This window comes from Nicotiana tabacum, chromosome 7, assembly GCF_000715075.1.
Source record: "Nicotiana tabacum cultivar K326 chromosome 7, ASM71507v2, whole genome shotgun sequence".
NCBI lineage: Eukaryota > Viridiplantae > Streptophyta > Magnoliopsida > Solanales > Solanaceae > Nicotiana > Nicotiana tabacum.
This window is the reverse complement of record NC_134086.1, coordinates 5,876,318-5,898,921: the sequence shown is the minus strand read 5'-3', so window position 1 is coordinate 5,898,921 and position 22,604 is coordinate 5,876,318. Positions and strand designations below refer to the sequence as shown.

The 22,604-nt window shown below is 34.6% G+C and overlaps 2 protein-coding genes across 4 annotated transcripts; both read right to left on the bottom strand.

The window, feature by feature from the left end:
* Positions 1–5,199: 5,199 nt before the first annotated feature.
* LOC107829148 (putative late blight resistance protein homolog R1A-3) lies at positions 5,200–10,717 on the bottom strand. Of its 3 annotated transcripts, none has more exons than XM_016656593.2 (5): positions 10,633–10,717; positions 10,377–10,445; positions 5,751–9,517; positions 5,624–5,673; positions 5,200–5,541 (listed from the first exon to the last, which is right to left on the bottom strand). In XM_016656593.2, the coding sequence occupies exons 3-4, from the start codon at positions 9,483–9,485 to the stop codon at positions 5,644–5,646; spliced, it is 3,765 nt and encodes a 1,254-aa protein (XP_016512079.1). In that variant the 5' UTR covers positions 9,486–9,517; positions 10,377–10,445; positions 10,633–10,717; the 3' UTR covers positions 5,200–5,541; positions 5,624–5,643. The 3 variants fall into 3 exon arrangements, with proteins under 3 accessions (XP_016512079.1, XP_075113011.1, XP_016512082.1); XM_075256910.1 differs by having other exon boundaries at positions 5,200–5,493; XM_016656596.2 differs by lacking the exons at positions 10,377–10,445; positions 10,633–10,717 and having other exon boundaries at positions 5,751–9,262; positions 9,361–9,490.
* Positions 10,718–11,547: 830 nt separating this feature from the next.
* On the bottom strand, positions 11,548–22,090 carry LOC107829147 (putative late blight resistance protein homolog R1A-3). Its single transcript, XM_075256909.1, has 6 exons — positions 21,977–22,090; positions 21,462–21,532; positions 18,725–18,796; positions 12,363–16,112; positions 12,228–12,282; positions 11,548–12,095 (listed from the first exon to the last, which is right to left on the bottom strand). The coding sequence occupies exons 4-5, from the start codon at positions 15,513–15,515 to the stop codon at positions 12,274–12,276; spliced, it is 3,162 nt and encodes a 1,053-aa protein (XP_075113010.1). The 5' UTR covers positions 15,516–16,112; positions 18,725–18,796; positions 21,462–21,532; positions 21,977–22,090; the 3' UTR covers positions 11,548–12,095; positions 12,228–12,273.
* Between the last annotated feature and the right edge of the window lie 514 nt (positions 22,091–22,604).

Genomic DNA, 22,604 nt, shown 5'->3' with positions numbered 1-22,604 from the left:
TTGTCCAAAGTCCAGAAGAAGATAAGTGGAGGATTGCCATGAATGATGAAATACAGTCCCTTCATCAGAATCATACATGGAGATTGGCCAATCTCCCGAAGGGAAAGAAAGCAATTGGGTGCAAATGGGTATTTGCAAAGAAAGAAGGATTTCCTAACCAAGTAAATGTTCGCTACAAAGCAAGATTGGTGGCCAAAGGATATGCTCCAAAGGAGGGAATTGATTACAATGAAGTGTTTTCTCCAGTTGTAAAACATTCCTCCATTAGAATTATGTTGGCTTTGGTAGCACAATTGGATTTGGAACTAGTTCAGATGGATGTAAAAACTGCGTTTTTACATGGAAACTTGGAGGAGGAAATCTACATGACTCAGCCAGAAGGATTCAAAGTTGCTGGAAAAGAAAATATGGTGTGCAAACTTGAAAAATCATTGTACGGATTGAAACAATCTTCTAGACAATGGTACAAGCGATTTGACGAGTTTATGTTGCGGCAAGGGTACAAGAGAAGCAAATACGATCATTGTGTGTATTTGCGCAAGCTTAAAGATGGTTCCTTTGTATATCTTCTCCTATATGTTGATGATATGTTGATAGCTTCCAAGAATTCGGAAGAAATTGATAAGTTGAAGATTCAACTGAAGAAGGAGTTCGAGATGAAGGATTTGGGTGAGGCAAAGAAAATTCTTGGCATGGAGATAATTAGAGATAGACGTTCAAAGAAACTCTGTTTATCTCAAAAGGAATATTTGAAGAGAGTACTTCAACGTTTTGGCATAGATGACAAGACTAAGCCAGTTAGTACTCCACTTGCTTCCCATTTTAAGCTAAGTACTACTATGTCGCCAAAGGATGAAGTTGAACGAGAGTATATGTCAAAGGTACCATACGCAAATGTTGTTGGTAGCTTGATGTATGCAATGGTCTGTACGAGACCTGACATTTCACAAGCTGTTGGAGTTATTAGCAGATATATGCATAATCCAGGAAAGGAGCATTGGCAAGCTGTGAAGTGGATTCTACGGTATATTCATAATACTGTAGATGTCGGGTTAGTTTTTTAGCAGGAAGATAATCAGTCTGTAATTGGATATTGTGACTCAGATTTTGCGGGTGATCTGGACAAACGAAGATCAACAACTGGTTATGTGTTTACTTTTGCAAAGGCACCAGTTAGTTGGAAGTCTACTTTGCAGTCAACAGTTTCTTTGTCTACAACAGAGGCAGAGTATATAGCTATTACAGAGGCTGTGAAGGAGGCAATTTGGCTTCAAGGATTGCTAAAGGAGCTTGGTGTTGAACAAAAAGGTATCACAATTTTTTGTGATAGTCAAAGTGCTATTCAATTAGCGAAGAACCAAGTTTATCATGCAAGGACGAAGCACATTGATGTTCGGTATCATTTTGTACGAGAAATCATAGAAGAAGGTGGAGTCACGATGAAGAAAATTCATACTACAGAGAATCCTGCTGATATGCTGACAAAAGTGGTGACTGCGGTCAAGTTTCAACATTGTTTGGATTTGATCAACATTGTTGAACACTGAAGATTGAAGATGAAGACACAACCAAATTTGTTATTGAGAGAAAATTGAAGATGTGGAATTTTTCCAAGGTGGAGATTTGTTGAATTTGACAAAATGTTTGTCCCACATCGGTGGGAAAACAAAAGTTGGGGGGATTTTCCCCCTATAAAAGAAGGCTTAATGTTTAGGATTTAGACACACCTCTCATTTGCCTTCTCATCTGTTTAAGGCATTTGTATCTTCTCTCTTTAGTATTATTTCACTTGTATTTTTGGAGTGAAATAAAATATTGGTTGTGTCCGAGGAGTAGGCAAAATTAGCGGAACCTCGTAAATTCTGGTGTTCCCTTTATTGTTGCTTTATTGTCTTATTTATTATTTGGTGGCTGTCATAATTTTTGGTATAGTAATTGTGACTTATTCACACTATATACATTTGGCTTCCGCAACAAAGGCCATATGCTCTACCCTTATACACGCCTCCAACCACGTTCAACCAAAATGGGAAAGTTTCTTCCTCCGATGGCATCCACAAAATGAGGGCCTTGAGGAGATGCGGCGAACGATTCAACAACTTTATAGGAACTATGCGGATGAACGAGAAGAAAGAAAGCACGAAGAGAAGATTAAAACCGCACTTAGGAATGACATCGAGTCCCTCAAGGCTCAAATGAACCACTTAATCGGCCTGCCCCACTCTCCGCTAAAAAGAAGAAACATATGTTCCATATACATATACAAACAACAAATTTATTATTCTTACTCATTTAATATTATAACAATTACAACAATTTCTACTTACTTTAGTTATCAATTTAAGATAATTAAATAATCACTAAGATTTTTATCGTATACCATTAGTAAACTTCTACTTAGTGTATAATTAACAATGTATAGGCTATTGAATTACTAACATTACTTAAGGATATATCCTTAGTGCGTACACTTCTACTTAGTGTAATTATCAATATCTATAAGCTAATTGTAACTATTACACTTCTATACTTAAAGTAATTATCAATGAATTGCCTAATAAATTATTAATATTAATTAATAATTTTGCTAATATAGTTTTACTTACTTTAGTTGTCAATTTAAGACGATTAAACAATCACCGATATTTATCACATATACCATTAATAAACTTCTACCTGGTGTGTAATTATCAATGTATAGACTAGTGAATCACTAACATTACTTAAGGATATATTCTTAATACACTTCTACTTAGTGTAATTAACAATCTATAAGCTAATTATAACTATTGCACTTCTACTTAGTGTAACTATCAATATATAGGCTAATCAATTATTAACATCACTTAACGATACCACTAATAAATCTATACTTACTTTAATTATCAATTTAAAGATAAACGATCACTAACATTTCTCACAAATAGCATTAATACACTTTCATTTAGTGTATAATTATTAATGTATAAGCTAATCAATCACTAACATTACTTATATAAGGATGACACTAGTTCACTAATACTTGGTGCTATTATCAATGTATATAGGCTAACCAATCACCAACATTACTTACAAGTATATTATTAATACATTTATACTTCATGTAATTATCAATCTACAAGCTAAATACAACTAATACAATTTTAATTAGTATATTATCAATGTGTATGATAATCACTTGCTAACGTTACTTAAAGACACCGTTAATACACTTCTGCTTACAATAATTATCAATTTATAAGTTAAACTATCATTAATATTTTTTACGAAAATGACTAATACACTTCTTCTTAGTGTGTAATTATTAATGTATAGGTTAATCAATGAATTTAAGGATACAACAAATTCACTTTTACTTTGTGTAATTATAAATTGCTAAGCTAAGTACCACTAATAATTTTTAAGTAGTGTAATTATCACGAATACAATTCCACTTAGTGTAATTTTCAATAAATAGGCTAATCAACCACTAAGATAATTAAGTAAACACTTACCGAGGGATTTACCGACGCCTTCCTCTGTGTAATAAAAAAAATACAAAATAATAATGTATAAACTTATATATTTAAATTACCGACGGAAGTCCATCGGTACTGTAAGAACAAAATTCAAAATATTATATAAATGCAATAGCGATTGAGTCCATCGATAACTTTATTTTATTTTTCATTTTTTTAAATACACCGAAAGAAACCGTCGATATCTAAAAAAATAATTCAAAAATATAAATACAAAATATTGCGAGAGAGTCCGTCGGTAATTTACCGACGGAGTGCATCGGTACAACCAACTAAATTTTGACCGGTCAAAGTATCATTATTTATCGAGAGTTGTCCGTCGAATATTTTTTTGCTTATTTCTGTCTGCTACTTTTGGCCTTCCACTTAAGTCTTGGAATCTTCTTACATAAAATCAAATGTAGTTCTGTCAAAGAATCAACCAGTTTAATTTTGCGGAGGTATTTTTGTATAGTTATTCCTCAAAATACTAGTACTTGATCCGAATTGAGTGTCGTGCACTATTCTGGCAGAAGTTCCTGCACTATTTACTTCTATGATATATTTGTTTGCATTTATCTCAAAGGTCTGCTGAAGTTTCTTGGCACCAATGAGTAAAAATAGCAGTAATCCCAAAAGTATTTGAGAGTGAATATTCCATGCATAATGGGATGTTTTACTTACAAATCGTCTTGCTCAAGAACCTGTAACAACTCAATCCCTCGTTATTTCTGCTTCTTATTCTTTTTTCTTTGAGCCAGGGGTCATCCGGAAACAGTCTCTCTACCGTCACAAGGTAAGGTTAAGTTTTGCCTACACTTCGCCCTCCCCAGACCCTACTATATGGAATTACACTGGGTTTGTTGTTGTATTCGCACTGTTATTTTCGTAAGCAGAGTTTTCCAATTTCAGGTGCTATTGCTATGATAATGATATTTTTAATTTATAGGTTTGTTTGTTAACTATCTACTTTAAACTTTGATTAACAGCAAGGATACACTGAGTGCTGCTCCCTTACCTTCTTACCATCCCAGTTGGACAAACTTATTGTTCAATTAACTGATGGCCTAAATATGCTGTTTTTCGTGATGCTAAGCAATTCCAGGTTTTCCTAGAAACACTAAGTGATCGATTGGCGCAAGATATCAGATACTTGATGTCAAACAGTGACAGTCACCTTACAATTACCTGTTTCACTTTGCTCTATGTCGTGACTCCTAGGGGAATCGCAAGGGATGCAACCTCCATCAGATTGACACTTCCTTGGAGCTTAAATCTTCTATACCACACAGGTATATACGAAGAACAGTTCCAAGAGAATAAGATCAAATATATATTGCTTATAAATCATTTGGTACTAGGCATCAGAGCTTAAATCAAAGCCCCTGCGCCTATCGAAACCTCTTAATCTACTGTCAAATCAGCTATTGTACAACATGCTGCACAATTTTAAATGTTTTGGTTGACGACTGGGAGGTATACTTATATTCAACTAGAAAATAACTTTTGCACCTATATCCTCAATTGAATTTTACAGGTGCTGCATAAAAGATGTCAGTTGATGGTACTGATATAGTGTTTCTTTTTGTCGTCTTAAGCCCCTCAACCCCCTCGGGTAGGGGTAAGGTCTGCGTACACACTACACTCGCCAAACCCCAACCACCAATCTATAAAAAACAAAAAATGAAACAGTGCTTTGACTGGTTCTAAAATTATATTACTTCATAAGAAATACATGATGTTTACAGAGGGCATCAAGATATCACAGTGAAGAACTACATGAAACATACAGAAAAAGAGGAACATGACAAAATTATTCAAAGTCTATATTGATCAATCAAAAGACAACCTTAGCAATCAGTAAAGTGTCGCAAAATAAGAGGATAGGCGTTTCTGCTAGCTTCATAAGAGATTCCAGCATGAGAGCATGACATGACTACAACAATTTGCTAAGAAAGAACTCCATCAACTCTGTCTGTGCTTTTGCTGCAGGTATCTTAGCAATTCCCAAACAAAAACACACCGTCGTTAGTTTGAGATCAACCTGGAGCAATTAAGAGAAAGCAAGCATCAAATCAAGATATCAAAAAAAGAGAAGGTACAAGAAGAAAAACTATAAACAATACCATGTTTTTGTGAACTTGACTCACAACTGCCAGAGATAGCCCTCATGTTTCTGTATTTAACATATAACATCACATTAGTCGCACGTAGATACTCAAAAACAACACATAGGAGTTTGTTTGTACTTACTTTGATAATGAGGTCAATACGGTCCGTTGCTTCATTCTCTTCGACTTCTTCCTTAATTCTCACAGCTGAAGCCACCAGAGATTTATTGTTGTTGCACCATATCAACTTAATCTGTTTCAGTGTTTGAATATATGCAAAGCTAAGGGGGATCTCCTCGAGATATTCACACTGTTTTATAACAAGTGTTTCTAGCTGGGGAAAAGATTCCTCTGAGGCATCCCACTTTGAGACATATAATTCCTCCAGTTTCAAGAACTTAAGTTTATGGAACGTCGTATCTCCAAGGCACCACTCTTCCGACTCATAATAAAAATCCACTAAATGGAGATACTCCAGACTTGATAGTCCCGCAATGAAACAAATCGCACTTTCTGTAAGGGTACCGCTTAGTACCAGCTTCTTTATATTTGAAGGCAAGTGTAACTTGGATATCCTTTGGTACGGGTGAAAGGAAAGGCGCAGTATTTGAAGCTGAGTAAGATTCTCCAATCTGGGACATATCCTTGAAGAATTTTTACAGCCTGAAATAATGATGTCAAGTTTTTGAAGATTAGGACACCTCTGTAATAACATATCCACTCTATCAGTATCACCAATTGGAAATTTAACTCGCCTTAATGTCCTCAAATTTACCAATTTAGGGGATTCTTCAAAGATCCGGTGCTTATCGTTATCCAAATGAAAAACAGCATTGGTAATCTCAACAAGCCTTAATTTTTCCATCTTCCAAAAAGTCGGTAACACTGAAGATATGATACTCGCTGAAAAACGCTTCACAATTAAAGTTTCTAGATGGGGAAAATGTGATTCTGGATGAAAATCAAATTCACATGTGAAAACTGCAAGGTACTTCAGGTGAATTAGTGGTTTCAGTGTAGCTGACGACAAAGCAATCACTAAATGAGAACTCAAATTCAGGACCTTAAGAAGTCTCAACTCACTAACCTGACGGAAGGGATTCCAATCTAAGAATTCTGTTCCATTGGTCATAAGTGATCTCACATGTTGGTGGAAAGGCTTCCGCGTTCTAGAGCCTAGTAATGCAATCTCAGAAAGCTCAGTACTGAAACTGAAGCTCACTCGACTTTCCTTCCAAATGGAAGTTTGAAAGTCTCTATAATGCTCCTTCACTGCCAACATAAACGTTTCTTGTCTACTCCTCTCCAAGCAAAAGTGAAGCGCTACATCATGAAGCTGGCAGTATTTGACTTTACCGTTATATCTTCTCTTTGAAACCATTACAACGTTACTGCTAATGAGATCCATCAAGTAACCTTCAGCTGTCTCTTCCATTAATCTCTCAGATTCAATGTTCTGCACGAAACCCTCCGCGATCCATAAACTTATCAATTTAGACACTCGAATTCTTGCGTCCTCTGGAAACATCCCCATGTAAAGAAAGCAAGGCTTTAAATAATCGGGTAAGTTATCATAACTTAACTGCATAGTTTCCCGACTATAGTCTTCAGTCTCACAATCAAGATAGGAAAATAGAGCATCTTTAACCTCATGCCACCAAAATTCTTCCGTTTTCTTCTTTTTAATTATTCCAGATGCCAAGACAACCACTAGTGGCAGCCCTTTGCATCTTCTTGCAACATCTAGACTCACATCGTCTAGTTCAGGTGGGCAAGCTTCATTTTGAAACACTTTTTTCTGCAACAATTCCCTACTCTCTTCGGGTGTGAGGAATGGAAGGAAATACGGATCACTATGGTGCTTGACATCCTCACCCACTTTGTCAAGTCGAGTTGTCACTACTATTCTACTTCCATTTCTACCATCTGGGAAAGACAATCTTAAGTCATCCCACGCCATACCATCCCATATATCATCCAAGACAATGAGGTATCTCTTTCCCACTAAGCTTTTCCTCAATAGGTCAGCAAGTTCGCCAACCTCATCAACCTTGTACTTGGACCCGGTAACTTGACTGAAAATCTCTTGTAACAGCTCTCTCCGGTTATGTATTTGGGAAATGATGCACCATGCTTGAACATCAAAATGAGAGATGACGTTGTCATTATTATACACCTTTCTAGCAATCGTAGTTTTACCTTGTCCTCCCATCCCAACAATTGGGATGACATCTAGCTCATTTGTTCCTCGAATCAGAAGCCGAAGTATATTTTTTGTGTCATTCTCAAAGCCCACTATCTCCTCATCATACCTAAGATTGCTATGTTGAATTGGCAGATGCTTAGATGGATCTATCACAGAGCAGGGCTTAAGAGAAAGGAGGTTCTTAAACCTCATCTCAGTCACCTTCTCACGAATATTCTTGATCTCTTTTACGATTGCAGGAAGTGAGCAAAAAAGATACCAAAGAGCATTACACTGAGCAAGTATAGAGTCAATGGAAACTTCAGCTTCATATGCCAAATTGATAGTACGCCTCTGAAGATCTTTAAGAATTTCATGTTCATGCTGCACCTTTGCAACATTTCTGAAAACAGATGTTAGATATGAGAGCTCTTTCTCTAAAATGACAATATAAGGCTTCAACATGAAATCTAAACCTGATTCAGATTTCAACATCTCATTCAATTTCCTTAGGAGAGAATCCAGAAAGCTCAATCCACCAACTGTCGGAAACTGAGATGGTCTGTATATAACGGATCTGTAGTACCTCTCTTCCACTTGTGCCTTTAGATCTTCAATTTTCTCTAATATCTGTATCGTGCCAAGATCAATCTTGCTCGCATCATCTTTGATTGTCGATCCTGAAAGAAGCTGCATTTGAATTACACAAAGTATGTCGCCGGCAAGAACTCCAACCTTTTCTAAGAGTTCATTCAACCTATTACCATTAATAACATGATTTGGTATATCGCCGAGAAAAACTAACATGAACTCTATTGCCACATCAATGTTTCGAGCAGAGACAATAGGGGGAAAGTTATCAAGCTTTTTATCTCTAAGATACACCAGAAGACAGTGGAGTTGATATGAAAATCCTTTTGGTAATTTCTTGTCCTTGAAAGTTCTTGATTGAGTAAACTTTGACGCCTTTAGTTCACTGAGAAAAATCTTTTTCATTTCCATCTCCAATATCATAACCAAGCATAATAGATAATGAGGCTCACTCTCGATATTAGATGTATCATCTCCATCCTCTTTCACCCAAAGATCAAGACAGAACTGTCGAACATTGTCAGCCATGAACTGTATCCGAGCCTGCATACCTTCCAACTTCTCACGGTCGACATAATTACCATTTATCTCTGCACCATATAAGTATCTTATAAACCTTATTTTGTTTTGAATGACTTTGACTTTCCTTAAGTATCTATCTGTCTTCTGTAGGATATTGATTTTTTCCGCGAAAAAAGCGACAGATCGAACCAAGTACCTCGGTGCATCATTTAGATTCTGGTCAAGGTAATCCATATATTCCAACATATACGAATCATTCAGTTCAACGTTGTATATTAAACTGGTACCGCTATCTTCACTGAATTCCTGCAACTCTGATACTAGCCTTTCCACATTAAGACTAGTTTTGTATTCACCTGAAATTCCACCAAAAACCGAGTGAAGCATTTCCACAATCAATTTGGCCTTCTTTCTGATTTCTACTAAAGAATCAGGCAAAAGAGCATGAGGGTACTTGATAAAGGTTCTCAAAAATCTTAGCTCCATTTCAAGTGTCTCAATCTTGACAACATTCATATCACCTCGACTCTTAATCCTTCTCAAGTGATCTAACATATCCTCAATGTCGTTATGCACCATCTTCCGTAGATAAATTAAAAAGTAGAAAATCCCTGCAAGTTTACCAAACTCTTGTCATATTAATATTAAATAAGAAGGAAATTTTATTAATGTCTTTTAATCCTACTATCATAAGCTATAATGCTTGTGAAAGATTGTACACATTCTGCACATTTTTTATTATGAAAATTTCACAAACATCCCTTAGGTTTTGACATATTGCGTATATCTCTTTTGCGATATCAAATATATTATACGAACTTCCCTTCTTTCATATATTTTTTTTGAGGTAAGTAACTAGCAAAAAAAAGGGCAACGCGATGCACAAAAACATCCCGCATGCACGCAGGATCTGGGGAAGGGCCGCACTCAATGAGGTGTGATGTAGGCAGCCTACCCTGATGTCTACGACTCGAACCCGTCACCTATAGGTCACAAGGAAACAACATGACCGTTGCTCCAAGAAGGTAAGTAACTAGTAACAAGATGATTTATAGCCACATAAATATCTAAGTTTTATTTTAAATCATAAGTTTCAAAAGTTTGTTTCTTAAACTCTATGATTAGTCAAACACTATCACATAAATTGGGATGGAGTGAGTAGTAGTTAATAAGACAAAAGCTAAATGGATTCATGTAGCTCTTCTAACAATATAAGAACTAGACTTGTAGATTGCAAATGAAACCAATTTAGCACTACTAAAAAAATTGAAATTAACTAGGAACTTCATTGCTAATCTATCGCTAAATCGCTCATAGCTAACATAGTTTTTTATAATCCGTCGCTAAATAGGATTACTGATGAATTTTTCTATTTAACTACAGAATTTGTCCGTCCCTAATTCCTTTTTTTTAGTAGTGTAGAGATTTGGAAAAGAAGATAAGTTAACACAAGTTCAGTTCGAGTCTTACAATCAATCAAGCGCGATTTTGGCTTCTTTCGTCTTCTTTTGTAACTCCAATTTCTGATACAATAATATCCTAAGAGGAAGCACAAGAGATGAACATTAAAATTATAAGATTCAGGAATAAATAAAAGAAATCACAGAAATGATCATATCAACAAATAATGATGAAAATTTTCAAATTTAACCAAATATATGGCCCAGAATTTTCGACATGTATATATAGTATTTCAAGTGTTGTTAGAAAAAGTTTATTGAAATACCTGTAAAAAGTAAAAGTTGCTGCAGGAGAAAACTACCTAATGAAGAAGCTCGGAAGGAGGAAGATATATGTTAGGTTCAGTGGAAGAATAATTATCTTGAAGATATCCTAAAACTTATAAAGGAATGTGAATAAAGTTTGGTCCAAAGTTATTTATATTATTAAATTATTCTTAAATATAATAGTAATACCTTTTTAGAATATACTAAAAAAATGTGCCACTAAAGGAAACCTTTGGGCAATAATGGAGACCATCAATGTGATATGTAGAACTTTTGTTTTTCTCTTTTACATCGAAGGATATGACTATTAAAAGCAACCGCAATCAAAAACTAAATTGAAAGTGAAACAGTAAATATATTTTGAGACAATCTCCGACCAGTTTAATTTTGCGGAGGTGTTTTGTATAGTTATTCCACAATGTTTGTTTGCATTTATCTCAAAGGTCTGCTGAAGTTTCTTGGCACCAATGAGTAAAAATAGCAGTAGTCCCAAAAGTATTTGAGAGTGAATATTCCAAGCGTAATGGGATATTTTACTTACAAATCGTCTTGCTCAAGAACCTGTAACAACCCAATCCCTCGTTATTTCTGCTTCTTATTTTTTTTTTCTTTGAGCCGGGGTCTTTCCGAAACAACCTCTCTACCTTCACAAGATAAGGGTAAGGTTTGCGTACCCTCCCCAGACCCTACTATGCGGAATTACACTGGATTTGTTGTTGTTGTTGTTGTTGTTGTTGCTGTTCTATTCGCATTGTTATTTTGGGGAGGGTAGTGTGAGTAGAGAGACTGTTTCCAATAGACTCTCAGCTCAAGAAGATGGAACGAGACAGTGTAGCAATAACAGCAAAGGAATCCAGAAAGATAACACCAGCAACGTAATAACCAGAAAATAGAGCTATTGTACAACATGCTGCTCAATTTAAAATGTTTTGGTTGATGATTGGGAGTGTACTTATAAAAAACAAAAATGAAACGTCGCTTTGACTGGTTCTAAAATTATATTATGTTGGGCTAAAACGGCCCAAATACACTTTTAACACGGTATGGTATTGTCCGCTTTGGGCCAAGCCCGCACGAAAGGCCTCACACGATTAAGAGATATCTACACCTTATATTTAGACTTCCAATCTTTTCAACTATCAACATGGGGACTTTGTTCGCATACTTAACATATTACTACATAAGAAAGGCATGATGTTTATATAGGGCCTCAAGATATCACAGTGAAAGACCACATGAAACATACAGAAAAAGATGAACATGACAAAATTCTTCACAGTAAGCATGAGTCTATGTTGATCAATCAAAAGACAACCTTAGCAATCAGTAAAATGTTGCAATATAAGAGGATAGGCGTTTCTGCTAGCTTCATAAGAGATTCCAGCATGTGAGCATGACATGACAACAACAATTTGCTAAGAAAGAACTCGATCAACTCTGTCTGCGCTTTTGCTGCAATTATCTTAGCAATTTCCAAATAAAAACACACCGTCGTCAGTTTGAGATCAATATGGAGCAGTTAAAAGAAAGCAAGCATCTAATCAGTATAACGAAAAGAAGGTACAAAAAAAAAGAAAAAAACTTAAAACAATACCATGTTTTCATGACAAGGTCTTGACTCACAGCTGCTGGAGACAGCCCTAATATTTCTGTATTAAAAAATATTGTTGCACATTAGAGCATGTAGATACTCAAAAAACCGCACGTATAAGAGTTTGTTTATACTTACTTCAATAATGAGGTCAATACGGTTGCATCCTTCAGTATCTTCAACTTCTTCCTTAATTCTCACAGCTGAAGCTTCGAGAGATTCTTTGTTGCACCGAATCAACTTAATCTGTTTCAGTGTTAGAATATCTGCAAAGCTAAGGGGGATCTCCTCGAGATGGTAACACCCTTTTATAACAAGTGTTTCAAGCAAGGGAAAAGATTCCTCTGAGGCTTCCCACCTTGAGATATATAATGTAGTCAGTTTCAAGAGCTTAAGTTTACGGAACTTAACACCAGTTCCAAGGCACCACTCATCGTGTTGATCAAAATTCAGATACCTTAATTGGAGATACTCTAGACTTGGCAGTATCGCGATGAAGGAAATGGCCCTTTCAATATGATCCCCCTGCAGTACCAACTTCTTTAAATTTAAAGGCAAATGTAACTTGAATAAAGCTAAGTCCTCGTTAATGGTAAGGCGAAGTGATTGAAGCTGGGTAAGACTCTCAAAGTTGGGACAAATCACTGCAGAGTATTCTTCATCACCCCGAAATTCGATCACAAGTTCTTGAAGATTAGGACACCTCCGTAATAAGACATCTACACTACCAGCATCATGACTATCAATTGCAAATTTCCTTAATATCCTCAAATTTTCCAATTTAGAGGAATCTTCAAAGATCCAATGCTTATCTTTATCCAAATTAACAACCTCAACATGCCTTAACTTTTCCATTTTCCAAAAGATAGCTGGTAACAATAAAGTTTCAGAATAATGAATATTGGACTTGACAATTAAAGTTTCTAGATGGGGCAGATGTGATTTTGGATGGAAAAAGAATTCTAGTGTGGAAACTGCAAGGTACTTCAGGTGAATTAGTGGATTAAATGTAGCTAACGACAAATAATACGCTCCATAGGAACTCAAATCCAAGACTTTAAGAAGTCTCAATTTACTAACCTGATGGAAGGGATTCCATTTAGTAAATTCACCTTTGTCATTCGTCGTTATTACTGACCTTAAGTGCTGGTGGAAAGGCTTTCGTGTTTTGGAGCCCAGCGATGCAATCTCAGAAAGCTCATTACTGAAACTGAATCTCACTCGACTTTCCTTCCAATCAGAAGGTTGAAAGTGGCTATAATGCCCCTTCACTGCCAACATTATCTTTTCTTTTCTACTCTTCTCCAAGCAAAAGTGAAGCACTATATCATGAATCTGGCAGTATTTGACTTTACCGTTATATCTTCTCCTTGAAACCATTACCACATTACTGCTAATGAGATCCGTCAAGTAAGCTTCAGCTGCCTCTTCCGTTAATCTCCCAGATTCAACGTTCTGCACGAAGCCTTCCGCGATCCATAAACTTATCAATTTAGACACTGGAATTCTTGCATCCTCGGGAAACATCCCCATGTAAAGAAGGTAAGGTTTTAAATGATCAGGTAAGTTATCATAACTCAACTGCATAGTCGAAAGACTATATTCTTCAGAATCACCAAGATAGGAAAATAGAGAATTTTTAACCTCATGCCACCAATATTCTTCCATTTTCCTTTTTTTGATAATTCCAGATACCAAGACAATCACTAGAGGCAATCCTTTGCATCTTTCTGCAACTGCTAGACTCGCATCTTCTAGTTCAGGCGGGCAACCTTCATTTTCAAACACTTTTTTCTGCAACAACTGACAACTCTCTTCTGGTGTGAGGAATGGAAGGAAATAAGGATCAATATTGTGCATGACATAATCACCCACTTTCTCAAGTCGAGTTGTAACTATCATTCTGCTTCCATTTTCAGCATTTGGAAAAGATAATCTTAACTCATCCCATGCCATAAAATCCCACATATCATCCAAGACAATGAGATATCTCTTCCCCATTAAGCATTTCCTTAACTTGTCTGCAAGGACGTCATCCTTATCTCCCTCATCCTTGTAATTGGTAACTTGTCTGAGAAGCTCTTGTAATAGCTCACTCCGGTTATATGTTTGGGAAATGATGCACCATGCTCGAACATCAAAATGAGAAACAATGATGTCGTCATTATACAACTTTCTAGCACAAGTTGTTTTACCTTGTCCCCCCATCCCAACAATTGGGATGACATCTAGGCCATTTGTTCCTTGAATTAGATGCCGAATTATTCTTTTCATGTCATTCTCAAAACCAACTATCTCCTCATCATTCATAGGATTGCTATGTTGAATTGATAGATGTTTAGATGGCTCAACCACAGTGCAGGGCCTAAGATCAATGTTCTCCGACCACATCTTGGTCACCTCCGTACGAATATGCTTGACCTCTTCTATGATTGAAGGAAGTGAGCAAAAAGAATGCCAAAGAGCATTATATTGAGAAAGAATAGAGTCAATGGCAATCTCAGCTTCATATGCCAAATTGATCGTACGCCTCTGAAAATCTTTAAGAATTTCATGTTTATGGTGCACTTCCGCAACATCTCTGAAAAGGGATGTTAGAGATGAGAGCTCTTTCTCTAAAATGACAATATGAGGCTTCAACATGAAATCTGAACATGTTACATTTTTCAACATCTCATTCAATTTCCTTAAAAGAGAATCCAGAAAGCTCAATCCACCAACTGTGGGAAACTGCGATGGAGTAAATTTAAAGGATTTGTAGTACTTCTCCACTTGCGCCTTTAGATTTTCAGTTTTCTCCAATATCTGTCTCGGGCAAAGATTTATATCGCTAGAGTCACCTTTGGCTATAGAGATAGGATGAAGCTTTTGAATAACACACATAACATCACCCACAAGAGATCCCACCTTTTCCAAGATCTCATTCAAAATCCTACCACTAATAAGATGTTTCGACGCATCAGCAAGAAAACCCAACAAGAACTCTATTGCCACATCAATATCTTGAGCAGAGACATTGTTAGGAAAGTTCTCAAGCTTTTTGTTTTTGAGATACACCAGCAGACATTGGAGATTATATGAAAATTCTTTTGGTAGTTTCTTGTCCTTAAACGTTATTGATCGAATAAACTTTGAAGCCTTTACTTCAGAGAGAAAAAGCTTCTTCATTTCAAGCTCCACTAGCACAACCAGGCATAGTAAAAAAGGAGGTCTACTCTCGATATCAGATGTATCATATCTATCCTTATTAATCCAAAGTGCAAGACAGAATTGTCCGACGTTTTTAGCCATGATTTACATTCGGATGCTCAAACCTTTTTGCTTCTCATGCTCAATGTAGCCATTAATCTCAGTATCATATAAGTATATCAGAAACTTCATTCTCTTTTGAATGCATTTCAATTGCTTGAAATATCTGTCTGTCTTCTGAAGAATTCTGACTTCTTTACTGAAAAAAGTGTCAGACGAGAAAAAGTACCTCAGTGCATCGTTTAGATTCTTGTCGAGGCAATCCATATATTCCGACAGATAGAATGAGAAATCATTCATCTCATAACTGTAACTTAATTTGGTAATACAATCAATGAATACCAGCAACTGTGTTACTATCCTTTCCACATTAAGGTTAGTTTTGTATTCATCTGAAATTCCACCAAAAACCGAGTTAAGCATTTCCACAATCGATTGAGCCTTCTTTGTGATTTTGACTAAGGAATCAGGCAAAAGAGCATGAGGATGCTTTAAAAAGGTTCTCAAAAATCTTAGCTCCATTTCAAGTGTTTCAATCTTGACAACATTCAAATCACCTCTACTCTTAATCCTTCTTAAGTGATCTAACACATCCTCAATGTCGCTATGAGCCATCTTTCCTAAATAGAGTAGAAATTCCTGCAAGTTCACCCAACTTATGTTATATCAATCTTCACTAACAGCTTGTTTAAATTGTTGTTACATGTCGTTTTATAATGTATCGTATTGTATTGTACTGTATTATATTGTATTATTTAATGAATACAACGTTTGGATAGATTGTATCATTTGCTGTCGTTTATATCAAGCACTAACAATATGAAGAAAAACTTGCAACATTACTAAGAAAAAATAGGATATGGAGTTGAATTTGCTATATAGAAAAGTAGAGCAAAGGATAAAACTAATATGATTATTTAATAATAAGGGACACAAGATGAAAGAAAAAAAAAAGCAAGGAAACGACGCCACCACCAAATCCTTCGTTCCATGAAGTGGCATTTTTCGTCGTTACGTAACGATGGATTTAATGATACGATACAATAAAATTTAAGTGACAATCAAAACAAATATTATATTTAAAGTAATAATACAATACAATACAATAGGTAACAACCATCCAAAAAAGTTTTAAACCATGATTAAGTGATTTAATACAGTGAAAATATATATTAATTAATTATGGTTAAGGGAAAAAAGTTTATATGCTAACATATGTTGTTCATTTATCGAGTAAATTGCTAGGCTCTTGTCTCGTGATCGACTTACACGCTTCAACCACCCGGGCTTACACCCCCGGCCATACTCAACGCCCAAAATTCATAATTGAGTCCTATTTTTGTATATTATTCACTCGAGCGCCATGTTTTGCATATGTTCGTTAGGGGGAGGGGTATTTGTGAGGGGAATTTGTGATTCAAAGTATAAGAGTGAGGACATTTAAATTCGATAACTCGAAGAAGGATATATATATAAACAATGTCTCAAAGTACAAGAGCAAATATGACTATTTTCCCTAATTTAATTTACAGGTGGACAAATATATCCCTTATATTTCAATATTATTCTTTTACATATACTCGCTCTCTCTCTCTCTCTCTATATATATATAACTGCCCCAGACTATTCGATTTGATACCAAAATTACCTTCATCCACCTATTGAGCCAAAATACCCCTACTGTTATCTTAGTGGCTCAATTATGCTCTTATTACTAACGGGCTTATCTTAAAAAAAATAGAAAAATTTCATGATTATCCATGTGTTACCATTCTATTAGCCTAAATATAAACCTTTGCTAAATTAAAAAGAAAAAACCACCATAAATCTAGGATTCGATTGATCCGTGTCGATTTTAAACCCTATTAATCCAAATTCGATTTTAAAAAATAATGTAACTTCTTCTTCATCTTTTAGATTCTGCAATGGACGAATTTGCGCCACTACAACAACCAGAAAAGTAATAATTTATGTAAGAAAATGTTGACTTTAGGAATGAAATAAAATGGGTATGAGAATAAAATTCGGGATCTTGACTTAGGAAGTAATTCATTAAATGAAATCAAATGGGTATAAAATGAGTATGAGAAAAAAATTCATTATCTCCTCCTCTGATTCAATTTCATGGAGATTGGAGAAGAAAGGGAGAGTTGGCCGATGGGGCATGTCCTTTTTTCGGGCGACTGTGAAGAAACCATAATGGGTACTGTTTTATAAAAAAAAGTTGGTATAGATTTAAAATTAGATCAATGGGATGGTGATACATGGATATTTATTAAAAATATTTTCCAAATAAGTCTGTTAGTTAATAAGGGCATAAGTAGGGTGTTCACGGCTCGGTTTGGTCGGTTTTTGATTAAAACCAAAACCAAACCAATTTAATCGGTTTTTAAAATTTAAAACCAAAACCAAACTAAACTAAATACAAACTATCAATTTGGTTGTTCTTGGTTTGGTTCGGTTTTTTCGTTCTTTGCAAGCTAATGATAAGTCGATAATAGTAAAACAACACTAGCCAACAATCTGAAAATAATATGCTAAATTTATGCTTTAATATATTTCTTTCAGAACTGAAAGTTCATTTACCTGTTTATATGAAAAGAATGAACAAAATAACAAACTAAAAGCAGACAAGAGTTGTGCGTATGATTAGAGAATTAAAGTCTCGTAGGGAAAAAATAATTGGCTAATTCCTATTGTTTTAGCTTATACAATCTTTTAAGATATAAATAGGATAAAGCAAAATTTAAAATAATAATTGAAATGCATAAATATATTTAATATTATTTACAAAAAGTTATTATACTTTATATAAATAATTATTAAATTTTATATATAATTTATCGGTTTGGTTCCGTTTATTTTTCGGTTTTTTATAATAGAACTAAAACCAAATCAAATATTATCGGTGTTTAAAATTAAAAATCCAAACCAATCCAAATCAAGAAAAATATCGATTTACTTAATCGGTTTGGTTCGAATTTCGGTTTGGATCGATTTTCCGTGAAACCGTGAACAACCCTAGGCATAAGTGAGCCGCTAAGATAACAATAGGGGCACTTTTGGCTTAATAGGTGGGGAGGGGCATTTTTTACCAAATCGAATAGGCTAAGGGCAGTTTTGACCCTTTTCCGATATACATATATCAGTTGGATTAACATTTAATAGTAGTAATTCTTATCAAGTAAAACCAACTTAGAGATTTGCAAACAAAGAAAAATTAACACAAGTTAGTTAAGCTCAAGTCTTACCATAAATCAAGCTAGCTAGCGTGCTTTTGTCTTCTTTGGCCTTTTTTGTATCTACAACTTCTGATCCAAATCCTAAAAAGGAGCAAAAGAGATTATCACAGAAATGATTAAATGAACAAAATAGATAATAATTAAATAGAAGTTGCAGTAGAAGAAAAAACTAACCAACTCCTATCGGAAATGATTTAACATATAAATGGAAGAAGGTTTGAAGGAGAAAAGAAGAGCCCCTTTGTTTTCTAGTACACTGAGATGGTTGAGGAGATCAAGTGGGCTGTATAGAGCTCTGAATTATTGTGTTAATTATTTATTAATATTAGTTAAACAACAATTATCGGCTCATTAATTAATAATGGTGATTATACGTTGTAACCATAGGCGGAACCAGGATTTCAAGCTTATGGGTTCGTAATTCTAATCTTTTTAATCTACTGAGTTCTAAATTAATAATTTATACATATTCAATGGATTTTTTAAGATAAATACAGGGTTCGAACCAAAGCTATTGGATTCGGCCGAACTCAGTAGCTACACTCTAGCTCCGCCCCTGGTTGTAACAGCCGTCTGACTTTTGTCCATTTGATAATCTGGCCTTTGTAAGTAGCTCAATTAAATAATTTGCAAACAACTTTATTGGAAAACTAATTCAAAATTGTAGTACGGAACCTTAGTTATTTAGAATTTGGTTTATTTAATTCATGTCTAAATAGGATTTGCAGTTAGAATAAATATAGGAATAGACTTTCCTGTTTCTAGTTAAAATAGATTTCATACTATTATAAATATGGGTATTAATAGCTTATTTTATGTGTGGATGAAATAAAAAAATTGTAGAGAACTTTCATAGAGTTATAATAAAATAGGTTTTCTACAAACTTCTTGATGAAAAGGCTTGCAATCAAACAAACAGCTTGCAAGCAATTTCCTAAAAGCGCTTTTATTATACGCTCGCAAGGGGAAGTAAATCGAGCCCTACGTCTATCACTTCGTCATTGCCAAACTTGCTCCTTAGGCTCTGATATTAGTTATTGGACTAATCAACAACAACTAAGTAAAATTTTACTAGTGGAGTCTGGGGAAGGTAGTGTGTACGCAGATCTTATCCCTACTCCGAAGGAGTATAGAGGCTGTTTCCGAAAGACCCTCGGCTCTATTAGGCTAATTAACTTGAAGATAATCTTAGCATGACGTGATATTGTCTGTTTTGGGCTAAGTTTGCATGATTTTCTCCAAAAGACCTCACTCGGTTAAGAGTATCCATACACATTTTTTTTAGACTATCGACATAGTTTTTTTTTCAGATTGAAATTTATTAAGAATTAGAAAACTACAAAGAGTAGATCTAGGGGACAAACCAAAACATCTACGTACCCCAATGCGGGTACCGAACACTGGGTGGGAAACCGAAAAAAAAATATCTATGTACCAAAGTTGAGAAAAAGGGGCATCAAAATAAATTTGTCAACTCACAAGTCACAAGAAATGGTTGCTTTTTAGTAGTAAAAGTATTTGATCATCAAGATATAAATTTTTCTTTGTGTTCTTCCATCTGATTACATTTAATTTTATATTTTATTACTTAAAATAAATTTATAAAAGAATCTAAATGAAAGAGTTTATGCCATACATGGAAAGAACGGGAATAGGTTTTATGGTCCATTAAAAATATAATTTTAGTTATATGACCATTTTCATAAGAGATCAATAACAAAAATAAATCAGTAAATAAAACACAAAAGCTCTTTGTAGGATCAATTCGTCTCTTTAAATTGTAAATGAAATAGAGAAGTGAAAGTCCATCAGCATGAATTAGCCTTATAATTTTCAAGAAAAGAATCTAGAAAGCAAAATGAATCAAAAACTGAATTACAAATTAAATGTTAAGAGGGAAAAAAACTAAAAATAATCCAAACAATTAGGGCGTTCATAAAAGCCCAAAAAACCGTACAGACCCAAAACCGAACAAAACCAACCAAAAAACCCGATATTTTTTAGGTTTGGTTTGGTTTGATTTTGGTTTTGAATTTTAAAAATGGATAAAATTTGATTTGATTTTGGTTTTAATAAGAAATAGTTGAAAAAATCGAACCAAACCGACTATAGAAATAGTCATTTAAATTTTTTATTACACCTATATATATGTATATTTTTATACAAAGTTTATAATATTTTATGGTGCATATTAGTCTTTTGTATTTTTAATATAGTTCTTTATTTTAATAATTTAGTTCTTTGCCTTTACATTCTAGTTTGATTGGTAGTTTTCTTTTGCTAAGTCCAAGAATTTATTGCAAGTTTAAAATAATCGATTTTTAACTGAATACGTAAATTATTCATCACAATTTGAATTATCATCAATATATCTTGGTAAATGATAGATTTCTCAAAGAGCAATTGGTTTGATAATGTTACGTTGAAAATATAGTCACTGGAATATGTGTTTGGTAGTGTATGTCTCATATTTAAGAAAAAACTCGATAAAAAACCGAAAAAATCAAAAAACAGACAAAAACCGACAACAATCGAATCGATAAAAAACCAACTTAATTGGTTTGGTATATTCTCATATTGAATTGGATTCACATTTAATATTAGTAATTCTTATCAATGTAAAAGTAAATGGATTCATGTAGTTGTCCTAGCAATTCATGAGGAACTTGATTTAGAGATAACAAGTGAAACCAACTTATAGATTTGCAAACAAAGAAAAGTTAACACAAGTTCAGCTAAGTCTTACCATAAATCAAGCTAGCTAATGTTTTTTAGTCTTCTTTCGCCTTTTTTGTAACTCCAACTTCTGATCCAATCCTTAAAAGGACCAAAAGAGATTATCACAGAAATGATAAGATGAACAAAATAGATAATTAAATAAAAGTTGCAGTAGAAGAAAAAACTAACCTACTCTTATAGGAAAATAACAACAAATCCAGTATATGCTCACAAGTAGAGTCTGCGGAGCGTAGAAGGTACGCAGAGCTTACCCTACATTGTGCAAGTAAAAAGCATGTTTCCGATAGATCCTTGACTAAGTCAAGCAGCAACAAAGGAGCAACTCTTATCGGAAAAGATTAACATATAAATGGAAGAAGGTTTGAAGGAGAAAAGAAAAGCCCCTTCTCTCTAATTCCTCAAATTCACATACTCTAGCAAGATATATTTATTAGGTTCCAGGGATGAATAATTTCTTGAATTATTTTTTTAAAAATAAATTAAAAGGTATGAAAAAGAAAATTATGGATCAACAAAACTTACCTCAATGATCATGAATGGAATATGCCACAAGGTGATGTCATATTGCTAGTATACAGAGATGGTTGAGGAGATCAAATGGGCTGTATATAGCTCTGAATTATTGTGTTAATAATTTATTAATAGTAGTTAAACAACAATTATCGCTTCATTAATTAATAGTTGTAATTATACGTTGTAACAACCGTCTGACTTTCATTCTTATTGGCTGCTTTAGTGGAAACATGAACTCTATTTTGGTGCTATGGAAAAAATAAATTGTGAATGTTCATTTGGTACTCTGGCCTTTCCAAATAGCTCAATTAAATAGTTTGCAAACATTCATGCAAGCACCCGAGAATTTAGGAATCAGGCAGAATTTCAGTTTTATGGTCTTAAAATGCTAAAAATTGAGGAACGGTCATGACAAAGCGGTGACTTGTTCCTGTGAGAATGCACGGTAGAAGAATCTATATTTTTGACAACAATACAATGAGCTCTATATATAATATATATTCTACTCCTACTACATATGGGACTAAGACGTATTTTACTCCTACTACATATGGGACTAGGACATATTCTAGTCCTACTACATATAGGACTAGGAATATTTACACAACTATCTAATATTCTCCCTCAAGCCGGTGCA